Genomic DNA, 18,696 nt, shown 5'->3' with positions numbered 1-18,696 from the left:
TATCACAGTGCTGGCCCGACCAAATTCTTGTCAGGCATGGCATTTTACAGATGCATCCCAGACCCTTAAGTGGCAACCGGGCATGTTTTTGGTGACTCTGTCATAAGGGGCATAGTGTGTAACTTTTCCCTCTTGAAAATATACTTGAGCGCATGTTGGGGATGGGAGCAATATTGTATTATTGGTTTCCCATAACTAGCTATAGCCTATATAATTTCGATCATGTCACACACTTCAGACAGGGAGATAAGGACAAGCCATTGCATTACTCTTAAAACTATAAAATATTATTCAGAGATTTACACTTCAAAGGAAAAACAATCTCTCGCTCTGTTTAATTGTGGTACCATTAAAATTTCGCTTTTGGTTTTTTGTTTGTTTATTTTTTGTTTTGTTTTGTTATATTTTGTTTTGTTGTTTTTGTATGTTTGGGGGTTTGTTTGTTGGTTTTTTGTATTGTTTGAGGGGAGGGGGTGACAGCAGGTCCGTACTTTAACGAATCCACACCGATGGCTGTGCATCAATCAATTATACATATGTACACTGATGAGAAAGAAGAATCCATATTGCCGATGTGGAATGTTCCCAGTAACCCGTTTGTGACATTCCATTTGGCACATTTTCAGTATCATATATCTACATTACGTTGTCTCATAACTCACACAACTGGCTGGCCTCGACCCCTCCTTCACTGTGACACATCTATGTTGCAGAGGAAGTGGACGGATTCTATCTGTTTCAGCCAGCCGTAATATGAGTAATAACTACACGGCTTAGTATGTCGTCTCGGGGAACACGGTCTCGTAGATAATGAGACACTGCTACAGAACGATGTTAATCAACTGGTAATAGATCGCTACTTACAACACCGACACCTAACCCTGTCCACAGTCACCGGATCCCGCTACCTGTCAGACCCACCTATCTTCAGACTCAGACCTATAAGTTACTTTAGTCTAGTCGACCACTGAAATAACCACCAGTCATCTCCGTCTTTGATATGTTGTAAGGGTTGTCTCTTGGCTCACGCGTACGCCGTGTTCGTATCGCCATCATTCGTGGCGTACCGGGATTTATTATGTTTTTTTTCTGCAGTGTTTTTGAAGTTAGTATAAAAATAAAAAGGTATTGCAAGACGCTGCGGGTTGCGTCCCTTATCTATTTAAGGGTCCAATTAGGGATGGTTTTGAAATGCCCTCATTGCGACCTTTAGTGTTCAACCACTTGGTCTGACAAGATGGTTTAGGACTACGTTCTGCGTACTTGTTATATCTTGTCAGTCTTCATCTCAACTTCATCCTTTTGTAGGTGGCGCATCGGAGACTTCAGCATGTGTTCCAGCACCTGCGGGGGTGGGGTCATGAACAGGAGCGTCGCTTGTATCCAGGTGGTGGCACTGGGGCCGGAGAAGGTGCTCCGTCTCCCCGATGTCATGTGTCAGCAGCCTGTACCAGACAGAGAACGCGGGTGTAACTCACAGGACTGTCCGGCAGACTGGGTTGTGGGAGATTGGGAGAGGGTAGGTACACAGCGAGCATACAAATCCTTTAAATAATGAACTTGGGGCGTTTGGTTGGTGAAAATGCATATGGCGTCATCACAAAAAAATATTCAATCTTGTCAACCGCCTGAAGCAAACTGGAAGTAAAGAGGCAAATAGTGGTAAGAAAATGTTATAACATTTGTAACTGATCACTGAAACAAGCACCAACACCAGGTGTTCGCGAAAAAGGTAAGGTAACCTTTGCTCCCTGAAGTATCCAGTTGCATTTATATAAAGGTAAGTGTTTATTTCTTGCATGACCCCGAACAACGGCGTTGAAATTGTTTCACTCAGAACATCAGACTCCTGTGCATTATATGCGATGAATATGTTTGGGTTGATACTCCACTGTAAAGCACCCGTCTAATGACCCACTATACGACACAGGGGAAGACACTGAGTTATTGTGGTGCTGTTGTTCACAAACGACACTGGACAACACCTTTTAACAAGGCATTATTAATGCCATTGTATAACGAATGACTGGACATTAAAACATGTAGAAACAAATCCATGTTCTATGTGTTGGGTAGGCGTTTTAGTACGAAAAATGTATTGGACATAAACTTGCATGTTCGCTGAAATAGCCATAAATATAAGAGAGTTTGTCCATCGCCTCCTTTAAGACCGAAACATGCTCGTACTATGCTTATCTTGTGTTGTACGAATACTTTGCCCTGCTGATTGAACCATCTCCTTCTGCAGTGTTCAGTGACATGTGGCGCTGGCGTCATCAGTCGGAAGGTCACATGTCAAAGGAAATCGGCCGAGAACAGAAGCACGCTGGTCAGTTATATGGAATGTCGACCCAGTGACCGTCCTCATTCGGAGAAGCCCTGCAACCTGACAGTCTGTCCAGAAATCAGAATCAAAGAGCAACAACTGAGATTCTTTCAGCTTAATAAAATGAAAAAGGTGCGTCTTCTCATCGGCTCAAATGCCGCCATCTTGCCTGGAACGTCTGTGATAGCCAAGTGCCCGGTTAAAGGATTCAACAAGCGCAAGCTGGAGTGGTACAGAAATGGACGTCGCATTCGAAATGGCCGAAGAGTAAATGTTTCCAAAAAAGGGAATCTGAGAATTCGTAAGGGTCGCCCAGACAGGGATGCCGGTGTGTACACGTGCAAAGCAAACCAAGCCGTCTCCAACCTGACAATAGTGTTTAGCAGCGTCCTTGACCTTTTAAGACAGACGGTAGTGAGGGAGAAGTATCTTCTAGGATACCTCTCAGACGGCTCTCAGACAGTGAATTCAGCATTATACAAAGACCCTTTTGATAGGAAGCAGAAGGCATTGCAGATCGTTGTGAGCGAGTGGACACCATGTTCGGTCAGATGCAATGGCGGCATTAGAGAGCGTAACGTGAGCTGTGAGATCATCACCAACGACTATTTCGAGGAGTTCCCCCTCAAGGTGTGCCGCGGAGCCAACCTACACGTTCCTCTGGGAAAGGAAAAGTGCAATGTTGACCCCTGCGTCACATGGAAAACGGGCAACTGGTCAGACGTAAGTTCAACAATGGCACATGGTTTTAGTAGTGTACTGATGATTGATCTCGGGGAAATCATGTATCGTTGTCTCTAAACGTGACACGAACAGGTATGTGTGTCACCATGCTCAAGTTGGGTTTTGATAAGGGTGTCACTTCATATTTCAGTGGAGTCTAACAGGTGTGTGTCTCCAGATTTGTGAGTGTCAGCAGGTGTGTGTGTCCGTGTGCCACCAGGTATGTTTCTCCGTGTTCAGTGTGTCACCAGGTGTGTGTTTCCGTGTTCAGTGTGCCACCAGGCGTATGTCTCCGTGTTCAGTGTGCCACCAGGCGTGTGTCTCCGTGTTCAGTGTGCCACCAGGTGTGTGTCTCTGTTTCAGTGTGGTATAGACAGCTGTGTACGTGAGAGTTACGCCATCCACCGGAGGCGGGTGAAGTGTGTCCGCCAGGACAACAGCTCAGAGGTGGAGGAGAGGTTCTGTAATGTTACCATGAAGCCCCTGTCCCTCAGCGAGTGCCCAAACATACACTGCAAGCCCATGTGGAACGTCTCCGAGTGGTCACACGTGAGTAGCAGCCTATCCTCAGAATTCTTGCAGTACTCACAATACTGGTTCATACCAAGAGTACTGCTCAAACTTACACTACTGATAATCCTGGTTCAGACTGACCTTCCTGGCTGAGACTGAGACCCCTTTGTTTTGACAGACAGTACAAACTGGAATGCAGATGGCACTGGCATACTTCACAGTACTGACTCCAACACGTATGATATGCTTCATTTAATACTGGAACGTCATGCTTGGTACAGAGTGTTCATTCACTTGACGCACATGATGTCGTCTAGACATCAGTTGTGGTACGAGTATCAAAGAAGCCGCTGTTGACATCTAACCATCCCACAACAACAAACCTTCAAACTGGTAATACCAGTCCGTCCATCCAGATGATACGATCACAACTACCTGGAACATTTGTTCTGCCGTTGTGCAATCCTTCTGGCACCATGATGACGTTGCTGGAATGCTTGTAAAATGTCACTTGACATTTTGAAGCTGCAAGATATTTGATAGAATTTGTCTGTTCGCCCATACCTCTGGCTTGAGGAATGTACATGTATGTACAAATACTGTAGAACAGAACTAGGTTCATATCTCACGACCATTTCCTATGTGCGTTAATTCTGACTGTGACACACAACATTGTTTGTAATTCATATTCAGTACAGTGCGAACAGTGTGTGCTGTAGGATTGATTGTATGAAGCAAAGAGCTCCACACCTACCTGTGTATTGTTTGGGATAAGCTTGCTCCAAAGCTGCTCTCAATGATAAGTCCATGTAGAGTAAATCTGTCCTGATAATATGCTGGTCTGATCTGCCATGTACATTCAGGGACAGGGAGATGTGTTTAGGAGTGTCACTCGATACGGCGTAGTTAGTTAGTAAACTGCATACCCTTTTCACGTTGCCATCCGGTTTTGACTCCTCCATATATAATTACATGAACATATCTGGCTGTCATCATATCTTGAACGGGCAATATTTTGCTTGAAATGTGTTACTTTGACAACACACATCACATATCACATGTAAATTTAAACTCGCTTTCACGCATTTGTGTATGCAGCTCTGCACCATATATGGTGTCTTTAAGAGTGGTATTTATGTTTGTTAACTACGCTGCCCGTCCTTCATATATGTGCCCGTGCACATATTTGCACGTCCGTGTGTTTTGACAAACTGTAAACGTTCTGAGGGAAATGTTTATCCTTGGCCATGACTGATGATGTAGCTGTCGTGCATGTTGCAGTGCCTGGCTGAGTGCGACCAGACAGGCTTCCAGAGTCGCAGTCTGACGTGTATCTGGGACTTCACGGGCAGACCTGCAGGACGGAGCTGTGAGCGACTCAAGCGGCCTGTAGTCACACAGACGTGTAGAGCTAGAGCGTGTTCCGATAGTAAGTACATGCTACTAGCTTGGGTATTAGCGTCAGAATCTAGAACCGACAAACGCTGGGTATTACTGATGTATTGTTCGTGTAGTTGTGATGGGCAGAGTAGGCTGGATTTAAATGCTGCCATGATCAGTAGTCAGTGTACCTCTTGTACACCGTAATGTGAGAGTACAGTCAAGTCGGGGACTTACATCACTATTTGAAACCTGTGATCATGATGTGCTGCTTTATAAACTAAAATACTTAAGTAGGTCCAAACTAATAGAACCACCGACCAGCGAATAGCTCGAATAACATTGAATCACGCATGAAGCACGGAAATTACCAATACTTTGCGATTGAAAATCGATGGGATATAACTCTAAATCTGTTTACCTGGTGTCTGCAAAATGGCGATTCGCCTCTCATTCAAGGGCAGTGCTTCAAACAGTTTAAATTCAAATTCAGGTGTTCGGTAAGATAAATACGTTGTTCACTGGTCCCTCGGGGTCTATGGGCTCATGTACCCTCGAGGGACCAGTGGACAACTTATAATGTCCAGCCTCCTGAGGTCCTCCCCCAACGTCCCTAACCGCGGTGGCGATGGCCAACAGCCCAGAGGCGCTTGACCATGGACTAGATAAGGGGGATGAGCGGACGTCGGAGGAGACAACTACCAGGGCAACTGTCTCAGACCCCCATTCCCCAGGAATTGTGTTTTTTCAGTTCCTGAAACATATGATATTACTGACTATAGGGATGGTGATTATATCCACCCTCACATTGATAGTAAGATACGAAAGTCCCCAATTAGACTACTTGAATGTGATAATCATAATATTAGTTTAACAGAAGATATAGGCATTTAACTTATGAAATTTGAGCTACAGAGAATAGGTTGGTATAATTTATAGTAAAGACATTTTTCCAAGATGACAGATGTAAGAAAACAGTTTACTCCCTAAGAAAGGCGAGGATATGAGCTTTCAAATAATACCAAATGTTATGAATGAAGGTTTTGTAGAAATGAATGATAAAGGAAAAAGGGGTGTGTACATAAAACACCTAACGCTAGCTCCTCTCACCAGAGTAGATATTCCCGTAGGAATGTTGGGTTACTTAGGGATGGTGGATTTCCGTTACAGTTGGCAAAAGCCTAGACGAAGAGTCTGAAGGGTGTCGACCTTTACTGAATGTGGGACCTTTCGAACCAAACTACACCTACTGTGATTCTAATGCCGATGTTCCTTTGTTTCTTCCAGGCTGCAATGACGAATCTGACTACTGTAGTATCGTAAAGCTGATGAGGTTATGTCGCTTTATAAACTTTAGACAGAAATGCTGTGCCAGCTGCAAGGAAGAAATGACGTCATGACAGAACGGAAGTGGTAGAGCAGGGACCACGTGACCTAAGATGGTTTAATCTCGCGATATTTGACGAAGGACGAGGTTGCTAACAAAGTGAACCACGTGTGAGTTCAACAGGAAATGAAGTCTTCTGGGAATTAAAGTAATAAAATCCCATTGTCGCCAACGATATGTGTTTCCATGACAACAGCATGAAGACAGAATCATTATTGCCTTCTTCAGAGGTGATGCTCCAAACATGGAAGAGACAGATTGATGAACCTTTACACAACAGTGCAGTCCATGTCTTCCCTCTGGCAGACCTGTAAATGACACCTGCTGTTGAGCAGTTTGAGGTGCATAGTGATTCCCATGTCAAATGATTATACTCTTTCTTCCATATATTACCTCATTTCACATTTCACTGGGTTTTTGTGCACACATGTGTTCAGTGTCCTTGTTTCGGTCTTGTACGTAATGTCCTCGCAGACAGAGACCAATTCCTCTGGTTTCTATGATAGTCACAAAAAGTCCTTAATATCGTGTACAATTTATTTGTAGAGTCAGTGTGTAGCGTATAGCATCAGCTGTAGGAATATCTGTTTGCGCCATTTGTTGGAGCCCAGATCACTACCCTGAGAACATACGCCAATACCAAATGACGTTGTGGCGTCACTGACGTCACTGTGACGTCAACTCCTATACTGTAAGTTATTCTTTATACTGTGTATTGTTGACGTGTTTAGTGAGCGCGAATGGTTTTTTAACGGTCACTGGAGGTGACAATGATATTCTTGTGTGTTACTGGTTGTTTCATGTAGTTTACACGTGTCGTTATGTAGTGTATCCAGATAGATATTAGTGAGTCCGTATTGCTCATATCAACGAACCAACAGGCCACATGACTCCTCCGGATTATCCTGCTTTAGACTTGACGGTCATACGAAAAACGGTATGATCTATCTGGTCACATATGATCATGGACGGGAATACAAGGTGATATGAATACAGATGAATCACTTTGTGTCACATCCAAATGACGTGATCCAATGTTCAGTGGGCTACGGTAGCCTCTTGACGCTCATTTCCTAGACGCCAGGGAACTAACGTCATTACAGCTGCCGACCAGGTACAATGACGTGGTAGTACAAGCAGGTGGTTGAAGCAGGTGTTCTCTGTGGTGTGACGTCACTACGACCTGGTCAGCTTGAATCCAGTATCAACTTAAATGATCGTGTTTCAATGATCGTGTAATGGTCAGGTTGACATTGGAATTGCCAGTTCTTCGTTGACTGTGACACCAGGATGGATTGTCTCTTGGTCAGCGTTCACAGAGATTTTCGAATGGTCAGTTCCGGCCGTCCATCACCTGGACAACCTCACCATGACCCCCAGCTTTGTGTCATCAGAATGACCTGGCCCTGGTCAGCTGATGAACGTTTTCTCGTACATACATACTTACTTTTAAATACACGTTCCGTTGCTCTCATGCCTTGGTGCATTTCTATGGAAAACACTACACGTAGTATAAAAGGCAGGCTTACAGTAATGAAAAATTGAAGAAATCAAACACGTTTATGCTGTATGTGTTTTTTCTCATTTTTTCAAAGAACTTTTAGTATAGCTGTAATTGACTGGGTACGTTTCTCCATACTAGTCATGCTTCTACACATATCATTTGGATTATCGATGTTTAGACCAGACATAGGCACCTGGGAATCTTTATATCAATGTGGCAAGTTGTAGAGTGTCCTTTCATTCATGTGTGTACTCAGATGATACAACTATTCTCATGTTTCTTTCAAATATTTAGAATGCTTTGTATTTAGTCTTGTGAGCCGTTCAGACATACACGTGTGGGTTGAATATATAATGCTCAGAAATAGCTGTGTTGAGAGATTCGCGACTGAAATGGGCGTATGCTGGTAGCCATTTACTGGCCACCGAGTGTTATGATGCGTGGTGTAAAGTCACGGTATAGTGAGCACCAGGTGTTGTACCGGATAGTGTAACGTCAAGTCATATTGAACGCAAGCTGTGGTGTTCCGGATAGTGTAATGTCAGGGTATATTGAGCACCAGGCGGTGTGCTGAATAGTGTAACGTCAAGGGATACTGAGCACCAGATGTTGAGACGGAAAGTGTAACGTCATAGTATACTGAGCACCAGACGTTGTACCGGATAGGGTAACGCAAGGTATATTGAGCACCAGATGTTGTGCCCGATAGTGTAACGTCAAGGTATATTGAGCACCAGGTGTCGTGCTGTGCCCTGTACTTCAAGGTACTATACTAGAATTTGACATAATTCAACCAGAGTTTTTAAGTTATTTTCTCACCTTTGATATTATAATAAACCAACCCACTACCTCCTATGTATTAGTATTATGTGTAATTAGTTTAAACACACGATACAACATTTTACTGAACCAGCTTCGAGTACGGTCGAAAGAATATTTTCAGGAATTTTGTTTTAACAATAATGTTCATGTTCTTTAAATGTTTCGTCCTCGTACCTTTGTTTATTTGAAACACGGCAAGACTTGAGCCATAGATATTACTGTAATGTTCTCTGACTCATGTTGTACTTATGTGTAGGTTCGTGTACGGGAGTGTTATATGTTATCATGTCGTGTAATTTATCCATCATATTCCGTTTAACAAGCTCTGTATGCAACTGTTGTAATCTGCTCTCTGTCAAAGTGGTTCTTTCATGTTCCAGTCTTCCCGTCATAAATAGAGAGCAGACACCTCCTTTAATTACACTTCTGGTAATCAATAACGACAGACAGTACTTATGTTGTTATAATGTTACTCTCATGTCAGTTTATGCACATATTGCTAATTATTTTCCTCGGTTCTTTTGCATTTTATCATTTTCAGATATAAATCATTTTTTTATATATTTGTTTGTTTTAGAACTTATTGTTTAAGCTTGGCTTGTATCCCCCTTGGAACGCCCGTGTATGTGTATTTATTAATAACCTACAACACCTGACGAAATAAAGTATATCGACAGATCTTTCTGTTTATTACAATTTATTCGTTGAACTTCGTTCGTTTTTTCATTTTTACAATACCGTGTCCATCTGTATGTTGTACGTGCACAGAGAGTGTTCAGAAGACGTAGACAAGCAGAATGTCTTTAGTGTACTATAGACAAATTGTATGTGTGGAACTTGTACCTGTTAAGTGTGCGAGACTGAACAAATAGAATTTGAGAAACCAAATTATAAAACGGCACAGCTTTTAATTTATGTCAACAATATTCCACTGGAATAAATATTAATTTCATTTGGTTCTGTTTGCGTTTTGTTTTTCCCCATCGTGAGTAGCTTTGCGGTTATATACCCACCGAACCCCGACCCATCACACACACACAAACGCACGCGCTCGGACAGTGTCGCAATTCGATGCGTTAGATTAGGTCCCTACGTGTACAAGGAGCCTGTGATTGTGGATTCAAAGACTGGACATGCTGTGGCTTACTGGATTTCTCGTTTCATTCTCGTTGTTCGGGGATTCAGCGAGTCTGACGTCACTATCAGTTTACTTCAAACAATACCCATCACGGTTTCACCATTTATGGCCACAAAACGAATTGCCCTCATTGCCTTCGTCACTGGAAAAGGGTCTTTGTGGTACTAAAACTGTTTGCTTATGTCCATGTGATATGTCAGGTTCTGGACTTTGGCTGTTTCACTGTAACGTATTTCACGGTGCCACAACACCATAGCCCTACACTGCACATGCGTATCATTTAAATCGGTTCTTTTTTGGTCTTTTTTGGTAATTCAAATCAAACATCAACTCACACCTACGCCACTCTTACTTTCAAATGTAAATACATGACACACACAAGTTGACACAAATACACGAGACAATGTTACAGATGACTTTGTTACTTACACAGAACGTGGTGTCACATACAGAGTTTGTCCTGCAGGTGCGTGTCGCTCCTGGGTATCACTGACTGCATCTCACAGGGAGGTTGGACTAGATTAACACTTTTCCTGTGTCCCAAATACAATGAAAGTATGATAATTATACAAGGAAGTTAAACCATTTAGGAGGAAACTGTGAATAGTGCTATACTTAACGTCTGAACGAAATCTCTTCTACCTAATGCACGGTTGCTTTAAACTATGATTATTGACGTTACTGATTCTTCTTAAATAGAGGACGACGTGGTAGCCTCGTCACGCTGAAGACCCGGGTTCGATTCCTCACATGGGTACAATGTGTGGAGCCCATCCCGTCGTGATACTGCGGGAATATTGCTAAACGCGGTGGGAAACTAAGTTAACTCACTTACTCATCTTCAACAGTCTTCCACATTGCCTCGAGAAAATGTTCTGGCACACGTCAAAAAGGTCGAGGGTCAAGGTCATCATCATAAGGTCATTTGGTGTAGGTTTTCTCTTTGATAAGGATAACAAAAACATTGTAACAAATCCTTTGATGTTTACTGGTGGTGCTGCATGCTCTGGTGTGGTTTCCAAGCGTAAACTCTGAGGTTAAGGTAGGAATGAATCGATGTGCACAAAAAGTTTTCTTGATAAACAAAGCCCAAGCTGAGGTATTCAAAATGTCATCCTCAAATCTTCACATTTTCTAACTGAAGGCATATAACTGTATAACTGCCATAGGCATAGGAACAGTTTAAAAGTTGGGGTTAGAAATATATAAAAGGACATCACTTGAAACTTTAATTAATGGCAAAATTAATGCATTACATTATTCAGGTAATACATGTGTTTGTTTTACCTAGGCTGACTGTTTATACAGACTAGTGCATCTCGCGAAATGATCAGCTTTTATGAAAAAGATCCAAAGTATAGTTACGCCTTCTGTCATTGAGAAATATTAACTCCCAGGCGACATCCACTGGAGATAGTTCATCGGCAATGCATGTGTAGACATACACTAGCAGCACGTTGTTCAGACGTGTCTGTGTCATTGTAGATCTGACGTATGATGGAGAATATTTCCAAAATTTGTGGCAGTACAGAATTGAAAACCCCAAAGGCACAATGCCACCATAAGAGCAAGTTCCATGCCAAATTTGAAGTTTGTAAGTGGTATAGTTTTTTGTGTTATGCTCAGAGAAACCATTCCGGACGCCCGGACGGGCGGAGCGCCCTATACCCCCGACTACGTCGTTGCGGGGTATACTAGTGCAGCCATTCTTATTTCATACATGAATTCGGCTCCAGATAAAACCAGCTCTCTTACTGCCAATATGTATGACATTGAAATCGCGTCTTGTTGATATTGTTTAGAGTTTCAATGAATAAATCAAACAGCACCTATTATACTTAAAATATGGCTATTACTTTAAACCAAATATTACTGAACAGACTACACTGTAATGTCAATGTATGTTGACAATGTCATCCTCTTGTCACCTGGCTGTTAATATCAGCGTCAGCCTCTACTTTCACTTTTGAGTGACAAGATTTTTAAAAGTTGGATTCTATCATTAGCGAAAAAAATGTTTTTGATCAAAATCCTTTTCAACGTTACCATGCAGAGACTTGAATTTGTGTTTTATTTTCTATTTTGGTCCCTGAAAACAAATGGGGGCTGCCACGTTACAGAAGCCGATCTCATGATAATCGCACCAGGGATAGAATCAATACTGAGCTATAAAGTGAAAAAGTGAAAAATGCACTTACAAATGGATAATATTCAGGACATTTGACCCCAAACTTCCGTTACGAGATAAATTCCCGATTGAGACTATTCTCCTTCAGTACTGTGGGCTATTAGGCCTAAATACAGAGTAACATTCAAGGTCAAGGTCGTCTCTGACAACGGGCCCGACATGGTTTTATCAATTATTGACAGTAATTTTGCTTTCACATGTTCAGTTCGGAGACAAGGGCAGTTTAGTGCATCTTGGAAGGTTGTACTGTTTAAGTCAAGGTCTAGGAGTAATGTCAAGGACTGGGCACGTGATGTGGTACATGGTTAGGACATAGGCGTCACACAGCGTACACTAGAGATACGCTGTATGGGCTGGTGATCTCAAGACATTGAGAACCCAGCCAGAAGATCGTCCTTTGCAGAGGCGAAACAATGTCCCCAACATACTGTCTGTACATACTGCAAACTGTCTGTTCTCGGCTTGACGCGACATTTAGTCACATTACCTGAACAGTGTCGATTAAACATACCTCCAAATGATTCGGGCATATATGATTACCAGCAGTTATTCAGCAAACAGATGTTTTTGTGTGCAATATCGCCAATATCGCCATGTAGCTGTAGATGATCCCCAGGCATTAACTGGGCCCTCGTTGTTTCCCTCGTTTTTCCATTATTTTTTGTTTGTTTGTTTGTTTTGTTTGTTTTGTGTCAGCAGCAGAACCTGTTTCTACACTAAGGAAGAGCCACTATACGCAGAGTTGTGTCCCTTACCTTCCTGTAGTATCTGGTGTTATATAACTGAGATCTATCACGCCCTAATCCGGAAGCAGGACTGGAACTGTTGCTCGTCAGCGTTGAGTCATGTTTACATCTACTATTACGCGATAAAGGTAGTTTCTGACATGTTCCACGATTACAGTGTTTAGATGAATGAGGTGATGATTGTGATTCCATTCTTTCATTCTTCCACCATCCACACCCTTTCCAGCGCTCACTTTACAGTATGTATACATCAGTGAATGATCAAATCCTGGCGTGCCCACACGGGAATCTTAGAAAGAACATTATGATGCTGCTGTATTGTTGTGACGTGGACGACCTTGGCAAAAGAAATACATATTGCATTAATCAGAATCATATAGGTTCTAAGTTAAGCCATGACGAAACACATTTAGTAAAGATCGCCTTACCTATTGTTAATGTTGGAGTTTACTAAAGTGAGTCGCGACATTAAGGCATTGTCCCCTGCAGAATACCCCACCCCCATGCCTACCCATCCCACCCCTTCTAACAACTTCGAACTCCACCTCCCTCCCTACCCCCATTTATACATCATTGCTGATTAATCAGTATTCCAATCCCCTTTTAGTGGAGTTTTACGACATTCAGCCGGTACAAGGGGGGACATGACTAACTCCGGTTTTACGACTTCAATGCGATAAATTAAAGGTGTTGATGGCAATAAAATTGACGAAGTGTCGAGGAACATTTCGGGGATTGGTAGATAAATGTTACTAGATATCAAATAACAGAATTTTTAGAACCTGCGTTGCTATCTATTACATAATTACTTGCGTTGACTGTTGAAGGCGGTTTATCAATAAGCGGGGTGTATGTTAGCTGTCAAGAAGATATCATCAAATGGAATGCTAGCCGTCCACTGATAAATTCATGCAGGAACGTGCAATACATTAAAATAAAAGCTGTATATCTCCATGGTAACGTCACGTCCTTTCCATGCTTTGTGTTCAAATACCTTTTGAAAATATTTGTAAGAAATTAACCTCTTTTTGAAACTGACAGGAACGGAATTTAAACTGTGTTGAGCGTGAATTAATGAGTTTAATATATAAGCGTAATATTAAAGGAACAGCTAAAGCGACGTATAACAAACATGGCCTGGTACAAATATTAATTAGATGTCAAGAGACCTTATTTAACCTTGTCTTCAAGTGTTGCTAATTATGCAGCCACGAACATCGGATATCCCTTATTTCATAAATAACTGAAGGATGTAATTCGTAATGTCAAGTCAGAAAGTAAACTTAAAGTTCGTGAGAGTACGACACCTCGCCTCTTTTAGCCAGCACTTATTTTTCGATCTGCTGAAAGATCACGAATGTAAGGATTGCAGTTAGCCAGCTGTGGTGAGAATATATTCGACGGGTCACTTCACAGTCGTGGCTGGAAACCGAGTACACGGTCTTTAATAAGCAAATCGCTAGGACGCACACACGCACATTTGAAGAAAACACCAGGAATGTGTGCTCTGTGTCAGCAGGGAGTGTATGAGAGTGGTGTGGCATGTATGTAATAATCTGGTTAGGCCTTCCTGGCTGACATATTGCAGAGTGGTATTATCATGGGGGTGGCCTCACTTCTCTACAGGACTCTGCAAGTGTTTGGAACCTCGCACAGTTATTGCTTCGGTAACCATCAGTTACTTCAGTACATCACCACGTTCGTGTTGTCCACAAGAATCAGATATTCTGTCAAAAGGTGCATAGGTATTACTCCATACCGAGTATTGTTTGATCATGTGTAATCAAGTAAGTGTGGGGAATACGTGGCATCATTACCATATTATGGCAGTGAAATAACGAAACATGTTTATATGAGGATGTGGGTTCGAATGCCGGATGGGACGCAACTCAAAAAGTACTAGAATTTGTACTTTATTAAGAAAGTGTAATCCCAAATACAACATGTTACATTGGACCTCTTTCTAAATGGCATTGTGTAATCATAGCTTTCGGTCGTGGGAGCCGTGCCCATTAACACTTATCAGAGTCTGCAGCCCAGACTGTCCGTCTTTCATTTTCGTGGAAGGTTGCTGAGCGGGCTTGGCGGCTTATTTTATGTGCTGGATTAGGTGCCTGACTCTTAGGTAGGGTAAGAATCCCTGGTGGGACTCAGCTCAAATAGTACTTAAGAAAGTGCAATCCCAACTATAACATATATTACACGTGTATTGTCTGCATGTGTGTGTGAGGGGGAGCGTGTGTGTGTGTGCGTACGTGCCCGTGTGTGAGCGCGAGCATCTACCTCTGTGTGTATGTGTGTTGTGACTATTCCTGACTAATGCCGACACATCACATTATACCGATTCCGAGCCGACCCCACCCAATTCATTTATTCAGTAATAAGGCCGTTGGCCCACGTACAGAATAATATACACAAAATGATGCTTAGAGTTGCATGCTTGCAATTATGTCACAGATCTATTTCGAATGTTTAAGGCTTCTTTCACAAAATTTGAAATGGACATCAAAAGACTGATTTTTACTTTGGAGACTATAGATCATGATGTCTTCATTTATGTACAAAGGGATATTATCAAATTGTTTAACTCCTATATCATTATACAATGGACATTTATAAAGGAAGTGAAATTCATCTTCTATATAATCTGAATGACATACATGACAAAAGTAAAATTGACGCGGAATACCATCATATCGACCAATATTCTTATAGATAGGTAATTCACCTAGTCTAAGCCACGTAATCCTGCGCCTTGTTTCTTTTGACTTTATGTTTACAAGATAACTTTCTAAACAGAAAACAGTTTTATGTTTAGTGTATAAATGTAATGTTGAATATACATGGACAACGGCCATAACTGATTGAGCATGACAGTTTCTTATCCTTTCCTTAAAATTGTACAAAAACACATCTTTAAATCCAACACCTTGATTCTCCCACACAAAACCGAATCCATAAGAAAACAAAATATTCCTAATATGATAAACCCACGTTTTACGACCAACGTTATCTCAATTATACATATTGAGATAGCACTGCTTAGGACATCTTTCCACATCTTATCCAATATTTTATAACATTAAACAATGAATCAACATAATTATATATGATTCCTACCACATTCTGCTTAAACAGCAACATTAGTACCTCTATGACTCAGGCCCAACGAAGTTGCAAAACCTAGTATGGAATTGCTCAACTGATGACCAACAACAAATTAACCTTCCTCTGCAAACCAATAACACTGTCTGAAAACAGACATAAATCATCTGCGTACAAGAGTAAATATAGCTCCAGAAACTCGGGACCCAGAAAGATACCCCTATCTAAGCTCTCCATTTCACCATGAAGTTGATTTACAAATAGTAAGAACAACAATGGACTTAAATTACAACCCTGTCTATCCCCACTAAATTAATCAGAATAATCAGTAACGGAAGTCTGAGACACTTTAACACAGGCCCTTGTCTTAGTATATATGTCCCTTATAATATTAAACATGCGATCGTGAATATTGTGAGAAATAGGACATAATACAATAAAATTAATCTCTGGTGACAGAAAGAGTTTTACGGAAATCTATATCTAAACAATAAAAGCGACCTCTAGACTTTGACAAATACTTTTAATAATGCTTTGCAAAGTAAACATGTTATCCAGGGTTGAATACCCTTTCCGAAATCCGCCTTGACTCTCAGGATACATATTCATAAAATCAACAAAATCTTTCAAACGGTTGTTAAGAATTGAAGTAAACAGTTTCCCACAAGTATCCATCAATGATAAACCACGATAATTATTTACTACATGTTTGTTACCCTTCTTATGTAATAGAAAAATCATACTTTTAGAACACTGCGCTGGACAATTGCCAGATTTGAAAATGTTGTTGAACAGAACCAGCAAATATGAAATTATGTTTAAACACTTCCGGTGGAACGCCATCAGGACCTAAACTTTTCCTCAGCTTAAGATCATTTACAGCTCGATCACCTTGGATGAAATCTCTATTTCACAGATTACTAAATTCATTATCATTACAAGTGCCACAATTAGCGGACATGGTATCGTGTCAAGTAATTATATATTCTTTCACAAAAGTCATGAATTCGTTGTCAACAACGTTAACTTATATATTAAGAACTAATTGGAAATAAACAACCCATGATGAGCATTTAGTGGCAGGCGACACATACAAAAAGTTCTTATTAATTGTTTTTACATAAGACCAAAATGATTTAGCGTTTGCACTGTTACATCGCAATAGCATGTCACTCGTGACATTGGAATAATAGAGTTCTTTTTCATGGCGACATAATTTGCGATATTTGTTTCTTGAGTATGAAACAAGGTCAGAAGTCAAAAATCGCCAGTTAGTCTAAATCTATCAAGAAGAACATATTTGTCACGTTTTAGTTTTTCACAGTCCCTATCAAACCAAGCAGCACTTGCAGAACGCCTGACAATGTTACTGTTACTACTAAATGCCATACCACAGACCTGGGCTGCCATCACAATACACTCTGTCAGTTTACTGGCGGCAAGTGAAGTGTTTTCACATGCAATGTTAGAAACGTTATCCATTGGAATATCGCTAAACTCATTCTGTAGTGTCCGATGAAAAGCATCAGCGAGTGTTGGGCACCACACTAATCTAGATATAGGTGAGGTGGTAACTGAGTCTGGTGAATCAAAGTAATAATCAATAAATATCAGTTCACATATAACTGGGAAGTGATCAGACTCCACTCTAGTTTTAACAGTAAAGTCGGTAACATTGGTAAATACATCTGTTGAGCACAACAGACTGGCACCATTATTTACATAACAGGTAAAAGCACCATACCATAATGCCGACTCACCACCTCATACAGACTCCGAGCCTACCCCACCCATCACATAGATATCAACAGGCAGTGTCCCCTTTTACCTGCTTTGGTATGGCATGGCTAGTACAAGGATCCGAACCCCGACGTTCCACTGTCTGAGAGTCTACTATTGGTAAACGTTTGTGACCTGCATCACTTCCGGTATGCGTCTTGATATCACATGAATACTCACTCACTCACTCACTCACTCACTTACTCACTCACTTCGACATGCTTTTTCAAAGTTTTGACAGGATTAGAACCGCTCATCGGAGACTATTTGAAAACACGATTTCTTTAGGTCATTCACGTGATTAACTATGAGGTACACTAATGCATGTTCGGTTAAAGAACAATAATTCCCACTTCGGGCACCAGGCGTGTGTCCATTTAAAGCAACATCGATAGCACAGAAAGAGTTATGTTTCTTTGTTGACGCAAACGGAATACGCATGCGCTTTGGGGGTTTCATTTTGTGCTATTTGTTGTTGTTGTCTTTGTTTTGTTTGTTTGTTGTTGTTTTTTGTTTGTTTTTCGTTTGTTTGTTTGTTTGTTTTTGGGGTGGGGGTAGGGGTCTGCGTTTGATTTTTCTGCATTATTGAAAGAGTTACTTCGATTCTAACTCCTACAAAACATTTACGCCTGAATGGTGAATATTCAAGACTATTCTACACTTGAGAACATTCTAACTTTAGGGTCACAACATGCGTAAACGAACTCGTTTTTGCAAAGTACACCCGTGAATATTGTGTCTGATTCCAGAATCCACAGAAACCACAGAAAAATGATGATTACGTCTCTCAACGTCCTGTGACACTGCCGTGAAACCATAACCACCAGAGACAGGTACTGGTGTGCGAGCTTAGATGCATGAGTAAAGGTCTGGCTAAACTCGTGCTACCTTAATGCGCTTCATGCACATCCACTGCCGGCTGATGAGATATTGAGACAACACTTCTAACAAGTCCTCATGTACAAGTGAAGTAAAGCAGTATCTCAGCCATCTAGAGGCCGGATTATAAAGAGTGGCGCTTATAGTGTCCATTAGACTCTCTGTATGGAACGCACGCACGCACGCACGCACGCACGCACGCACAC

The 18,696-nt window shown here is 41.4% G+C and overlaps 1 protein-coding gene across 2 annotated transcripts in view; it reads left to right on the top strand.

Annotated features, from left to right (window-relative positions):
- LOC137277368 (protein madd-4-like) overlaps positions 1–9,611 on the top strand; it is a 117,542-nt gene extending 107,931 nt beyond the window's left edge. For both annotated transcript variants that reach the window (XM_067809068.1, XM_067809069.1), the window contains exons 13-17: positions 1,309–1,519; positions 2,249–3,049; positions 3,413–3,598; positions 4,844–4,991; positions 6,230–9,611. In XM_067809068.1, coding sequence (XP_067665169.1) covers positions 1,309–1,519; positions 2,249–3,049; positions 3,413–3,598; positions 4,844–4,991; positions 6,230–6,342 — 1,459 coding nt within the window. In that variant the 3' untranslated portion in view covers positions 6,343–9,611. The remainder of the gene's footprint in view (positions 1–1,308; positions 1,520–2,248; positions 3,050–3,412; positions 3,599–4,843; positions 4,992–6,229) is intronic.
- Positions 9,612–18,696: the final 9,085 nt, after the last annotated feature.

This window comes from Haliotis asinina, chromosome 3, assembly GCF_037392515.1.
Source record: "Haliotis asinina isolate JCU_RB_2024 chromosome 3, JCU_Hal_asi_v2, whole genome shotgun sequence".
Classification (NCBI taxonomy): Eukaryota; Metazoa; Mollusca; class Gastropoda; order Lepetellida; family Haliotidae; genus Haliotis; species Haliotis asinina.
The sequence above is the reverse complement of the archived record's forward strand: the minus strand, read 5'-3'. Positions and strand labels throughout refer to the sequence as shown.